Here is a 13,442-nt window from a genome sequence, read left to right as displayed (position 1 = left end):
AAAACTTATTTGCATCACAAGCTCATGGTACGTGATCGAGGACACTTTGTTTTTGTGATTTTGATCAGTAGGTTATCCAGCAGGCATGATCTGGCCTCCCCTTTTGAAAACAGGTTTTTGGTCAGCAGACAGTGATAGGTGTGGTTTGACATACAAATAGTCCACAATAACTGTCCTGCCCCACAGACGTCTTTCTTATCTGTGTTGAACACAATAGAATGACAAATAAGGAGGTTTTAGGTATTTAAATGCTACACAATGCACTGCCTGCCATTAGGTGACCTCAGCTGCTCCCATCAGCTGCTGGTTTTTGAGGAGTTCTTCGATAAGAGGTAAAGGCCTCTGCCAGTCTCAGTTTGTTGATTTTCTTTCTATCTCCTCACATCTTGGTGACATTTGGGGGATCATTGATATCAATCACCTCAAAGCCCTGGTTGTCGTGTCCGTTCCTGGAGTGGTGATGATGACCCTTGATATTGTGGAAGCAGTAAGCACAGTGTGCTGTGGCCACCGGCACCACCTTGGAGAAGTTGGAGAAATCTACTCGGTATTTGCCCTCCTTGCTTCTGGATATGATGGGCAGGAAGTTGTAGCCCCACATGATCTCCTGAGGAATAAAGGAGGTCCGGACTTGGCAGGAGGAGCTGGTGGACTCTGCGGTGCCGTCCAGGAAGACAACCAGCTCAAATTCTTGTTTGTTGAGCGTGTCAACTGCCATCTCAAAGAAGGGGCTGCTCTTGTCGATGATGTGGTAGAGTGTGAGCGGGCATATGAAGAAGAGGTTGTCCTTCCCAGCGTCTACCATGAAGTCAATGTTCACCTGATCCATGATGATCGTCTCCCCATCTGGCGTGTTTGTTGTCCTCAACAGCTTGCCGTAGATCTGGCTTCCAATCATAAGGGTCTTGCGCAGGTTCGCGACTCTGATTGACAAACACAGAGTGCCATTTTTGGGGCTGATGACTGCCATGTCACTAAACGTGATGGTCTTCGCCCTCTTCTTTGGTGAGGAGATTTTGGACAGGATGACTCCACACATAAAACAGTTGATAATGGCTCCAAGGAGAGACTGGATGATTATCAGGGCCACAGCACCCGGGCACAGAGGTGTCAGCGCTCGACCACCATACCCAATGGTTGTTTGGGTCTCAAGGGAGTAGAGGAATGCTGTGGTGAGTCCTACAACATTTTCAACACATGGAGTGTGGTCATTTGATGGGTTTTGCCATGTCAGGTCTCCATTACTGCGAGCAATCCAGTACCACAGCAGGCCAAAGATGAACCAGCTGAGGGTGAAGGAGGCGATGAAGAGGAAGATAACAAAACGCCACCGGATCTCCACGAAGGTGGTCCAGAAGTCAGCCAGGAAGGCAAAGTGTTTGCTGTACTTGAAGTTTCCGTATTCAATGTTGCAGCGGCCATCTTTGGTCACGAGCCTGGTTCTGCGGCTTTTACGCTCCGCCAGACAGTCCTGGATGCCTTTTTGTAGAGATCCAAACATTTTCAACAACCTATGGGATGGTAAAAGGAGAAAAATGTCTCATTAAAAACTATCCATAAAATCCAAAACATTTATTCAGTGATTGTGTGGAAAATACTTTGCAACTTTACCTCTCATAGTTCAGCTGTTTTCTATACTAGTTTAGAACAAAATTAAGTATGTGCAGAATTCTAGAGATGCCATTTTCTCTCTGATGCGCAATAAAGTAAATTAATTCAGAATAGAAATGTAAAAATGCAAACAGTTATTTGACGAAGCTCTCAACAGGGACTTTTCAAAGAGTCATCAGTCAAAAAAACAGTTATCTGGGAAATTGAAATAGCAAGATTTCAACTCCACACTGCTTATCAGATGCTGATAGGACATTTGTAAATAATTAAATGAATAAAAGAATGGATAAATGAACTAAAACTGAAATGAAAGTCACTTCGTGCATGAATGAATGTGATGCACTGCAGAGTAAAGAGTGCCATACAATGTACTGCAAGGCTTAAAACTACTCAGAGATAAGTCTAATACTAGAGTTCTGGGTGTCAGGAAAAACCACATTCTGTCACCAAGTCTAGAAAACACCTGTTCTGTTTTTGTAAGGAGTGGGTATCTTTTCACTTTCTTTCAAATTCTTTTTCCCTGTAGCCAAATCTCACTTTGTAGTGCTTATGTTGTCTCCCATGTAAGAAGCTGCTCTCACTCCCTCACTGCAGATTTAATCCTCACTGAAAGCCTATAACCGTGGGTAGGAGAAGCACTGCAGTAAAGACCTGAAGTTAATGAGGAACAAAGTTTCCACTAAAGTGCAACACATAAGCGCTCAGAATAAACCAAATAAATCGAGCTGAATTTTGATCCTGTGCGAGTGTCTCTGCACAAGGATCAGCTCTGTTTTCTTGGCATCAATGCTGCAAAAATAAACATGGTATTAAAATAATTTGCACAAACCCTGGCCAAAAGACTCATGGACATAACAGTCTTTGACTTTATTCAATGCCTGGGTTTTCATAAGTCTGGCACTTGATGGATGGTAACTGGCAATATTGGCCATACAGAGGTTTCCAAATAAGTATCGCCTCTGTGCTTGCCAAGTCATGCAAACTACCCATTTGGCTCGTTGCGTGCTTGTTAGTGAGAGTGAAGTCGTACAAAACGCTTGGTGCAGTGAGTTTTTGTTTTTGTTTTCATCCCTCAAAGCGTACATCCAGTCATTCTGCTCTGAGAAATCTGATAATAACACTCTGTGGCTGGTTTGCAGGCTCAAACCATTTTGTAAGTAATCCAAGTAATTCCATAGCCAATCATTAGGTCAGCATTTTTCCATATGGTGAAAGAGATTTGTGCAAGAATGATTTCAGGTGCTTGGTATGCTAATTGTATGTCTTACATGTTACTCTAAATTGTTGCTTTGCATTACAAAACTGCTACCTCCAAGTAAACGACCATCAGGATACAAGTTATCTCTTAAGGAGAAGGTGAAACAAAGTGGACACTAAGCTTTAAATATGAAGAGGCTGAATGAGCTGCTGTTTCTTAGTCAAAGCAACCTGAGTATTAATCAGAAACAGAATCACATCAGGAAAATTTGGTATTACCATTGCTCTTCATTTAGCACAGCAGTTGGTAAAAAAGGTGTAAAAAGGGTTGTAAAATAGAATAATTGATAAAGCAGCAGTAAGTACCAAAATAAGTGATAAGCACTTAAAAGATACTATTATACACTGTATATTTATTACAAAACTTCTGTGGTAAGCAGTTTCAACTTTTACAAGGGCTCTTGTTTTAATCTCTCTTTTCTTTTTGTATGTGTAAGCTTGTCTCTTAAATATGTCGGAGTGCTGGTCTTTGGCTGTGCATTCTGGACATTCATTCAGAATTCTTCAATTCTCCACAATTGATATCGACCCCCAGCAACCGTTACTTCTTTAAGGAACATCAGAGTTTTAAATGACTTGAAATGATAGGATTTATTATTTGAATAATAATGTTTTATTTATTTATTTATTTATAAACTATGCAATAGTACAGAATTTCCCAGTTACAACTTTTTTTTTTTTTGCACAACGTAGTATATAAAGAAAAATTTAAGGAAGCCAAATACTGATGAAACAAAGGGGAAAAAAAAAAGGGAAATGCATATTTGAAAAGGAGTGAACAGAAGCATAGCTTGTTAGCTTTTACTAATTTAGATAAACATAAAAATAAATACATATGTATGCCCATTTATACACATAGGTGTTCTTGCACACATACACATATGCCCGCATTTTTTATTTATCTTTTTTTTTTTTTTTGCATTTGTTGCAAATTATTTCTTCAGTCAATGTGATGAAAGAAAAACACTAATTAAACAGAGTGAGAACAAACTCAACTCAACCAGTTTGTTTGATTTTCTCTGCAAAGGCTGTACTGGTACACTCAGATTTAACATCATGTCCATCCTCACACTAATGAGCTGGGGCTGGAAGGCACAAACTGTTCAACAGAAACAAACACGTTATTCGTATCCACACTCACCTCTATGGTTTGAAGTCAGATTTTGTTTGCAGGTCCAGATGCAAATGAATGATTAATTCCAGCTTGGCCTTCTCCCTCTGCAACTTGTTCACTACTCACTGAGACAGGTTAGGTGTGTCCTCTTCTGATCCCCACTCACCAATACCTGTGTGGATTTATACTGTCCTGTTGGAGTGTGCTGGAATCAGCCAGGTGATGTTTACGCCCACACATCAAGTGCCCCTCCGCCCCCAAACAAACTCACACTCACACACACACACTCACACACACACTCCCCCTGGCTCTAATAAGTTGTTTACCCCACAGATGCCTGGCACCAAGGGCCAAACTGACCTGTATCTGCCACACTCCCAGTCCACTACAGCTCAGCAGTGAAGCTGTGCAGAATTTTGTTCTTCCTCATTTTACAACACTTATATCAAAGATTTTTGAAGCTCCTTGCCCTCAATAACATCAAACAAAAGCCATTGCATGTTTACAATGAAGCAGCCAAACCTGTATGTACTGTCTCTATGTGGTTCAGGTTCTCTGCGTCTCAATGAAGTACAGTCTGTGTTGGTAATTATTTGCAGTAGACACACGCACTCTGGCTTTTATGAGCCTGTTTCAAGGAAATCTTTCATTTCCAGTTGTTGCATTGTTTTGTCAAGAAAAGCAGTAAAAGTCAACAGATAAGGGCAGGGAATGAGGATGATCTGGGAAGATGTTACAACTTCCACATTCTCTCCTCACCTGACAGAGGTTTTTCATCATCATATGATCTAATTATAGGAAAAATACAACTCCCACTTGGAAACATCAATCCCAGGGGTCAGTAAATCCAATAAGATTATATCTGGTACATGTTGGCTGTAATTTTAGAATGAAACAAACAGTATTTTACAACAATAATGAAACTTCTTTTTGAAAGCATTTCTTAAATGTAGAAATATGTGACTCAGTGAGAGAAGAGAGGGTGCAGAGATGAAAAAGAGGACACTGAATACAGAAAGATCGCTCTCTGGGGTCAGCCAGGAACCAAATCACTTCATGAGCTGTAGGTGTTGTGAACGCTCAGGGGAGCTAGGACGTCAATCTTAGGGGGAGTGGTTTTTTCAGCTCCATTGTTGCCAGTAAAAGTGATGGAAAAAGCCGCTGTATTACCTTACAAGCTACATATACGTGTATTCTATTGACGACCACAATACATTACTGTTGACACACAACAGGATTAGCCTTGCCTGTTCAGGCGATTGTAATGGGATGACAAGCTTTTCTGTATTAGCTTTTTCTATTCAACAAGTGATTTGCCTGTTTTTTAACAACTCCCTCTTTTTAATCCCTTTTGTGTCTGACAAAGGGCCGGTGGATAGCAACCAGACCACATAGCTCCACTGATTGTTGGGCAGGTTTAGCAACTAAGAACAGTGTAGGCTACATTTGATTGATAATGCAATCTGGAACAACTGCTTACAAAGAATGATTGAGCATCAATCAGGGATTAGTCCTTCAGATTTAATAATGATGTCACATCAGTCAGTACACTGCAAAAACCGGAATCTAAGCAAATGTTTTTGACATATTATACTCAATTTGAGCCACATTCACCAGGACAATCTGGAAATATCAAGCTTTAAGGAAAGCTGAGGCACTCAGAGGTACAAATTAAAAAGCCTTTATTCCATCAGGGCTGCAGGATCATGAAAAACATGCCAACATGTTTCAGCCACATAGGCCTTCATTGCTCACTGTTAAGAAAACAGTCTGGGAATATGTCTTATTTCAAGATATTAAGAGACAAAATGAGGTCTGAGTTACTTGTAGCAAGTGAAAATATCTTATTTGCCAGTGGAGTGAAAAAATGTGTTTGTCACAATTATTGAAATAAGAAATTATGCCTCAATGCAAAATATTTTTTTCTTTCCCATTGGCATTTTATTTTTACTTGTTATTAGCCATTAAGACCTTATTTATTTATTTTTTTCAAATACCATGAATAAAGACAGTGGTTCTGAACCTTTTTTGGGCTGTGACACCATTCTTACATCACAAGTTTCTGGCGACCCCAGACAAACAAATTTTTGCTAAAAAATTGTTTTTGTTCATGTTATATTTATATATATATATATATATATATATATATATATATATATATATATATATATATATATATATATATATATATATATATATACATATTAGTATTTTTTAATCTTTTTTTTTTTTAATAAATTGCTGGAAATTCCAGGCGACCCCATTTGAATTCCAGGTGGGGTCGCGCCCCCAAGGTTGAAAAAGACTGAATTAAGACTTTTTTGTCTGGACTAGTCAGGTGAATGTGGCTCATATAAGGTCTAAAAAAGAAATTTTGTACTGAAAATAAGACAAAATACTTGATAATTTTTCCTTTTTTTTCTTTTTTTTTTGCAGTATATTCACAGACAATGAAACACGGGCAGTAAAATAAAGGCAGTTGAGATGCAGTTATGAGAAAAGTTCACTTCTTCTGCTGTTTCTCTTCTTTAAAGCTTGTGTGTTTAGATCTTAATTTCATGGATTCGTATCTGTGTAAAATTACACCTCTCTTATACATTTGCTTTCCTAAGTTTACTTCCTAAGACAATGCCAGCACACAACTACAACATTTTTCATTTTCTCAATTTTTACATTGTGATAATTTTAATGTTGAATCCCTCTTTTTTTCTTTGTTAGTTAGTTAGTTTGTTTGTTTGTTTTCTTTTGTGTGGCCTCAATCTCCCATAGATGAAACCTGAGAAAAGAATAGTTCATAAAGTGAAATCTGCTATATGATAAACAGGTTATTCAGTATTCTACCAGCATTCTTGGACAAACATTTGTTATGCTTCAGTTATAAATCATGAAAGGGTTTTTGGCTCAGTTTTGGAGCTTTAACTATTAAACAGTTTAATCTGTAGCACACTTCACTGTTTGTTAATGATCCTGTTCTTGTTTGTATTTTTCTCTCAATTATTTTTCTCAATGTAGCGAGTGCTGTCAGATAAATGTAGTGGGATGTTTCCCTCTGAGTTAATGTGTAGTTAAAGTAATCAAGTAAATTTTAAGTAACTCAAATGTGTTTTCAAGTGTTCTTCACATGCTTAGTTATTTTCCACTGCTCATGTTATCTTTTGTTGACCCCATTCTATGCAGATCAATGCAAAAACAACACTCACTGTCGCTGATAAGACACGTGTGAGGGATTACTGTAGAGCCTTTGATAATTAGATGTCTAGCGGTGATAGTAAACAAAGGGAGTATCTCGCCTTGTCAGTTCCATCGTTATTCAAATGAATAGCGCTTGTGTCCATGTGAGTTTCTGTCAATCAGTGTGGAGAGGTTTGGTTTCGAGCTAAACTTCTGCAACACCTGCTTACCCTCACCAAGAATGTGCTAATAAGAAAAGCACCTAAAGACAGAGCTGATTTGATACAGATATAAAGTTCACATATTTGTAAGAGCTAAAATAATCGCAACCAAGTTTGTATGTTAATTATATTAACAATAAACTAATTTAATCAAGTATGGGGCAAGGGACTATTTTAATCTATTTCCAAAAAAGGGGTAAAATTTGAAAAAATAGTGACAAAATAGTTTTAATGTCTTGTTATAGCCTCTAATAACATTCTATGTTTAATTTTAAATTTTCAAAGTATTTCAATGGGTGCCCTGCAAGGGTTAAAACATTTGTATTGTGATGGTTTCGACTATAAAAGCTCATAGAAAAAGTTGGGTTCAAATGTTTCACATAGACAAAGAAACATTGAAGGAAGGCAAGCAAGTTCAACATTACTAAAGAGTACAGCAAAAACAAAATATACAGAAAAGACAACAATTTTTCAGAAAATAGAGGAGCTTAAACCCTCTTGAAGCCTATTGTCAGCTGTTGCTATATAAGAGGTGTGAAAACAACTTTTTGCATGTCTCAAATCACATGTTTCTGTACTTAAACTTACTAGTTGAGTGTTAATGCTTTACATTGACAGTATGAAAACAGTGCACTTTGTTTTCACAAGTGCTGCAGTCAAAACAAAAAGTTGAGTGTGGGACTTTTGGCACTTACATTCATGAGCCGTCATCTTGGCTACGTTGCGGGAGGGGTGAGAAAAGATCTAACGATGGTTAATGGTCACAGTTAATACCGTATTTTCCGCACTACAAGGCGCACCTAAAAGCCTTCAGTTTTGTCAAAAGCAGACAGTGCGCCTTATAATCCGATGTGCCTTATATATGAATCAATATTGATTAATCATGGCTACTGTAATCAGGGGGTGTCGCCGGAGTAACAGCGGTAAGCAGTAAGAACCTGTAAAGAGGAATTCTGCTAAGTGTTAACATTAGCCCACAGGTTGGCCCGGGCTTCTTCTCATGTTTATTGTTAGAGCAATACAGCGCCCCCCAAAGGTCTGGCATTTGAACTGATCTCTGGAAACGGCTTTTGTGGACAGCAGAAACGGCTTTGTCTTTACAGTGCACTTTTTTCTTTAAGTGGCACAGAAAATAGTCGGATAGGAAAATGTGTGGCTCAGCGTGGATGAAGCCTGAGTTTGACTGACTTACTGACTGTTTTGTTGACATTCCCTTCAGCCCGGCTCTATCTAGTGGATGCATAACGTAACCCCAGCCACTACTATAGCTTCTCCTCTATGCGCCTTATAATGTGGTGCGCCCTATATATGAAAAACAGTTTTCATACAGGCCAATCATTGAAGGTGCGCCCTATACTCTGAAGCGCCTTGTAGTGTGGAAAATGTGGTAAATAGCAGATCAACACCTGTGAACGGTTGAAGAATGTGATCATCGTTTCCAGTAGGTGCGAAGGGGCAGTGTTTGATTTGAGACAACAATACCCTACAAGATTTCGAGCACAGCTCTACGTACATAGTGCATGCAGTGTACTTCATGTAAATAAAAAAAACAATAATAATAATAATAAGAAGAAGAAGAAGAAAAATAATTTGAGACACAGCTTTACTTTGGTCAACCTAGAAAAAAGCACAGATGGGCAGTTGAGGAGTCCTTGCCGACAGCCGCAGTGTTCCCAGCTGTCGGTCAAGTCACCTGACCCATGCAGTGTGAGAAGTTAGCGTTTCAGACCAAATGATTTTGTGAGCCAGGCAATCACCATATTTAGTTTGATTTAAAGACAGCATCTTTTTGAATAGGTGTGTATGTGGTTTCCAGTTGTTTTGCAGTCAGCCTCAAGTGGACGCTCAATGAACTGCAGTTTTTAACACATCATATCAAACAGCTTCATATTTTAAGACCAGAAGTTTCAATTAGATCATGCCACCCAGGCATATTTTTTGTGTTTTATCACTCAAATGATCACATCTGTTTAGGAGGTGTCGTGTCATTTTCTGAAAACAAAAATAGTCACGGCTAAGTGAAGTCAGTGTGCATGAAAAGCTACTGGAGATACAGTCCAGGTCACTGAAAGCACAGTGCAGCCAATACAGTCGCTTAAAGTTACCATTGTGTGACAGTACGATATGCTAAGGGTATTGGTAGGTGTTGGTATTTGACACCTCAGGGAGAAGAACGGGCTGATAAGACACTGAACTAGAACACATGATCTCCTCAAACAGGTCGTTCCAGAGTCATGGGACATTGACTCCGACGGTTCTGTCTCTTTTTAGGTCCTGTCTCCGAATAAGTAATGTACTTCTTCAGGCAGGCAGATTTCAAGCTGTACTTAACATAGTCATAAAGGAATGGACCCAGCTCACTAGTGACCTTCAGGAATCCATTTCAACTTTTTCAAAAGAAGAAATAAAATGTACATGATAGAGAATTTCAAGCAGACATTTTTTAACACCAGGAAAACATCTGTATCACTTTAAACTTGGACAGAGCCTTGCAATACTCTTTTGTAGAAAAGTGAGCCCACAAAAATGACTTAAACAAAATTAGAAAATGTTTAAGTCTCTTTTTGAGTCCAATTTCTTTCAATGAAAAAACACCCAAAGAAGATAATGTATAAAAGGTATGAACTGAGGAAAATGTGAAATTTCAGTTTTGTCAAGTTTGGAGCAAGAAAAGAAAAAAGAGGAGAAATACAATCACATGCTGAGAGAGGCATGCTGTCTAAAAGGCAAACAAAATTGTGTTGTGAACTGAAAAGCCCAAGAGAGTCCCCACACCCACTGGGGAGTCTTTGTCACAGTCCCTGGACAGAACAAACTGTCCCCATGTGCTGTCTGACTTTAGCAAAGTGCTGCTTGCAGATCTCATCCAGAGGAGCTAAACTAACATGTTCGACATCTAAAACTTGATCACTGAGCCACAGCTCCAGTCAATCCATGAATTAATTGGAGGAAATCGCCGACACCAGAGCTATTTCTTGCTATATAAAAACTACACAAATGCACAGGGCCTCCAAGCCAATAAAGCCACCAAGTGGTCCGGTATGGATCAGTACAGTTGGTACGGGTCGGTTTAGTTAAGCCTGATCCCTTTTGCATTTCTACAGCCAACCCTGCCCATTTTGGTGGGTGGCGTGTAAGCCGGATGCCATGCCATGTCAGTTAGGTAATAGCATGACACCACAGTAGCATGACACAGTGTACCCCACCAATGAACCCAAAGAAGAAGAAAAACACGACATCTAGCAATTTGTTTTCTTTATGATGCAACATGACTGTTTCTTTCAAAGAACAGTCAAGCTTTGTCACAGAGAAGACTGTGTGCCACCAGAAGAAATACAGCAGCTGCTGTCACACGGTAAGTGACGGCTCTTTCAACCAACCAATGGACTGCAGTGTTTCTAGCTCCATCTTCTGGGGTTGAATCTGTATGCTCGGCACCTCAACAGACGGGTACCAAAAAGTGGGACTGTACAGGTCGGTAATTTGGGGACCTGTCCCGGTTTCCGTCAAAGGCAATGCAACAAAATGCGTGCCGTACTGAGACAAACTGAACTGTGAACCACTTGGTGGAAACAGGGCTTAAAGGGCAACTCCGTTTTTTTGACACCTGGACCTTATTTATAGGTGTGTGCATGCTCATATACTCACTCAGACAAACATCGTGCAGCTCGGAGTCCTGCAGAAGTTATTTAGATCCAACCGATTTTAGCTGCACTTAGCGAGTGCCACGAAAAGGGAGCTTCAGCGCGGGACATAATCTCTGCAAAATCGCTAATTTCGGCTATATTTTTTCATCCATCGCCAGTGTTATCATAAAGTCAGCTTGTCTACCGTTTTCAGGTGGGTCAGCTGACCCAGAGCTGACCTGGTAAACAAACTTTTCTGATGTCGAAGAGTCAGACTACGACTTCGAGTTTATCGGTTGTCCTTACTGGTTTGAGCCTGAGTACACGGACGAGGGGCTCCATGAAAGAAGGATGCAGAGGGAGAGAGATGAAGAGCTGGCTCGAGAACAACAAACAGGAGCACGTCCACGACTCAATGCGAACTGGTGGTGCATTTGTGAACAGTGTCCGCCTATGGCAACAGAAGAGGAGTGTGTTTGTGATAACACTGGCGATGGATGAAAAAATATAGCTGAAATGAGCGATTTTGCAGAGATTATATCCTGCGCTGAAGCTCTTTTGCCGTGGCCCCCACTAAGTGCGGCTAAAATCGGTTGGATCTAAATAACTTCTGAAGGACTCCGAGCTGCACGATGTTTGTCTGAGTGAGTATATGAGCATGCACACACCTATAAATAAGGTCCAGGTGTCAAAAAACCTGAGTTGCCCTTTAAGGGTGCTCAAAGCTGCATGTTCAGCCTCATCTGAAGAGCCGTAATTAAGTAAATGTAGGATACAAATGAAATTAGATGCAATGATAACGTGTGGCTAGGGGTTTTTTTGTGGCATAAACTAAGTCACCATCATCGTACAGTGAGTGACATGTGGATCATGGACAGGTGTGATGGGTATGATTCATATCAACCAAGGGACAACCCCCAGTCTAAGAATATGAGACAGTGCTGAAGTGCTAAAATCTACTGTTTCTCCAGTGTCTGCTTCAGGCTGGCTCTGGAAGTACCAGCAGTCACATACACACCAAGCCAAAAAATCTGTTTTCACAGCAGAAATTAACCTATTTACAGCCTGGTTAAAAAACTGTCTCCTGTCTGAATCACTAATTTCACTATCAGCACACACTGTACGGGGAGTAAATTTTTTTCTAACTCGATAGTTTAGAGAATATTAAGATCTCCACCTCGCCCAGTCTGAGGCACAGCTCAGGTCACGTGGCCCATCACTTCCAATATGGCCTCAGATTTGCTTCAAAGACCTGTTTTAGAAACAGACAGGTGACACTTGGTTCATGAACTATAGAGTCTGTGATTTCAACCTATAACAACTTAACCTCACTCCTGTTAGTGGGGATATCAAGATGTATTTTGTCAAAATTAATTTATCCCTAGCAGGACAATAAAAAAAAACAGGAGAAAAAATGGAGGAAGAAAAACAGTAACAGTAAGATGAGCCATTTGTTCATGATGTGAGGTGACGAGGTGTACAGCAGAAGTAAACTAAGATTAGAACTGTATATATTTGTGTTTGATGAATCCTTGTTTCCTGAGTGAGCACTGTAAACATGCTGTGTAGCTCCTGTAACAGGACCATTGTTTTTGAAGATGTGCTCTTGCAGAGCCAGTGAGTGGTTAGATGAAAAAGTCAATATGTTTGTCACTGGCTCAGTGTAACTATTGCTGTCACTGTTGATGTATACCTCTGGTCACAAATTTTGGCACAATGTTTTTTAATCAGGGATTTCAAACTGAAGGAAGTTCATTTTATTGTACTGAGTCCATGTTTTCTTATCTCTTTGTTCAAAGTTAGGTCAGAGTCTGGGTCAGAGGTCAAAACAAAGGGTCTGTGAGGCCTTGTACACAGCAAAAACAAATATCCCCCTCATCCACACGTAACTGACACATCTGCCGACAACTGCAGCTGGAAGCATGTTAAACCAACACATGGCAGTGTTTTTCAGATATGAAACCTGTGCTAGCCCATTAGAATGAGCCCCTGTCATTCAGCTGAGACCTTTCAGAACCATAAATTGTTTTCCAGTGTGTACATGAAACCATGAAACTGGAGTTTTCCAAAATCTTCACTTTGGCTGAATATTTTAGAAAACATCTCATTTAGTGAGGTAAAACTGTGGTTATAGGCCTGAACTTATAAAAAAAAATAAAAAAAACTGTTTTCCAAATACCCGGTGATGTATGGACATAGCCTAATGCAATAATACACCAGATGCGTACACAGTGCTGGTTCAGATAGGTTTCCAGTCAGGTCGATGTGCCAACTGGATTTGTTCCGTTGCAGTCCGGCTGCATGGCTGGTCCAGTAAGTTGCAGTTAATACTTAGCCATCGGGTTTTTGCCAGATAGAGTAGGATATAACTTTGTCATTGTAACAAGTACAACAAAATTAAAGTCACAGCAGCAATCAAGAAAACAAAAGTAAGAAAGTGTA

At 39.8% G+C, this 13,442-nt stretch overlaps 1 protein-coding gene across 1 annotated transcript; it reads right to left on the bottom strand.

Annotated features, from left to right (window-relative positions):
- Positions 1-346: 346 nt before the first annotated feature.
- On the bottom strand, positions 347-1,501 carry LOC141798276 (ATP-sensitive inward rectifier potassium channel 1-like). Its single transcript, XM_074680142.1, has one exon. The coding sequence runs from the start codon at positions 1,499-1,501 to the stop codon at positions 380-382; it is 1,122 nt and encodes a 373-aa protein (XP_074536243.1). The 3' UTR covers positions 347-379.
- Between the last annotated feature and the right edge of the window lie 11,941 nt (positions 1,502-13,442).

This window comes from Halichoeres trimaculatus, unplaced genomic scaffold (assembly GCF_033239565.1).
Source record: "Halichoeres trimaculatus isolate MK-OKI-2021-1 unplaced genomic scaffold, fHalTri1.1 fHalTri1_scaffold_9, whole genome shotgun sequence".
In the NCBI taxonomy this organism is placed as follows: Eukaryota; Metazoa; Chordata; class Actinopteri; order Labriformes; family Labridae; genus Halichoeres; species Halichoeres trimaculatus.
The sequence above is the reverse complement of the archived record's forward strand: the minus strand, read 5'-3'. Positions and strand labels throughout refer to the sequence as shown.

What these genes read in the sequence shown, in the direction of transcription:
- LOC141798276 (XM_074680142.1), bottom strand. Translation starts at nt 1,501, where the DNA reads ATGTTTGGATCTCTACAAAAAGGCATCCAGGACTGTCTGGCGGAGCGT.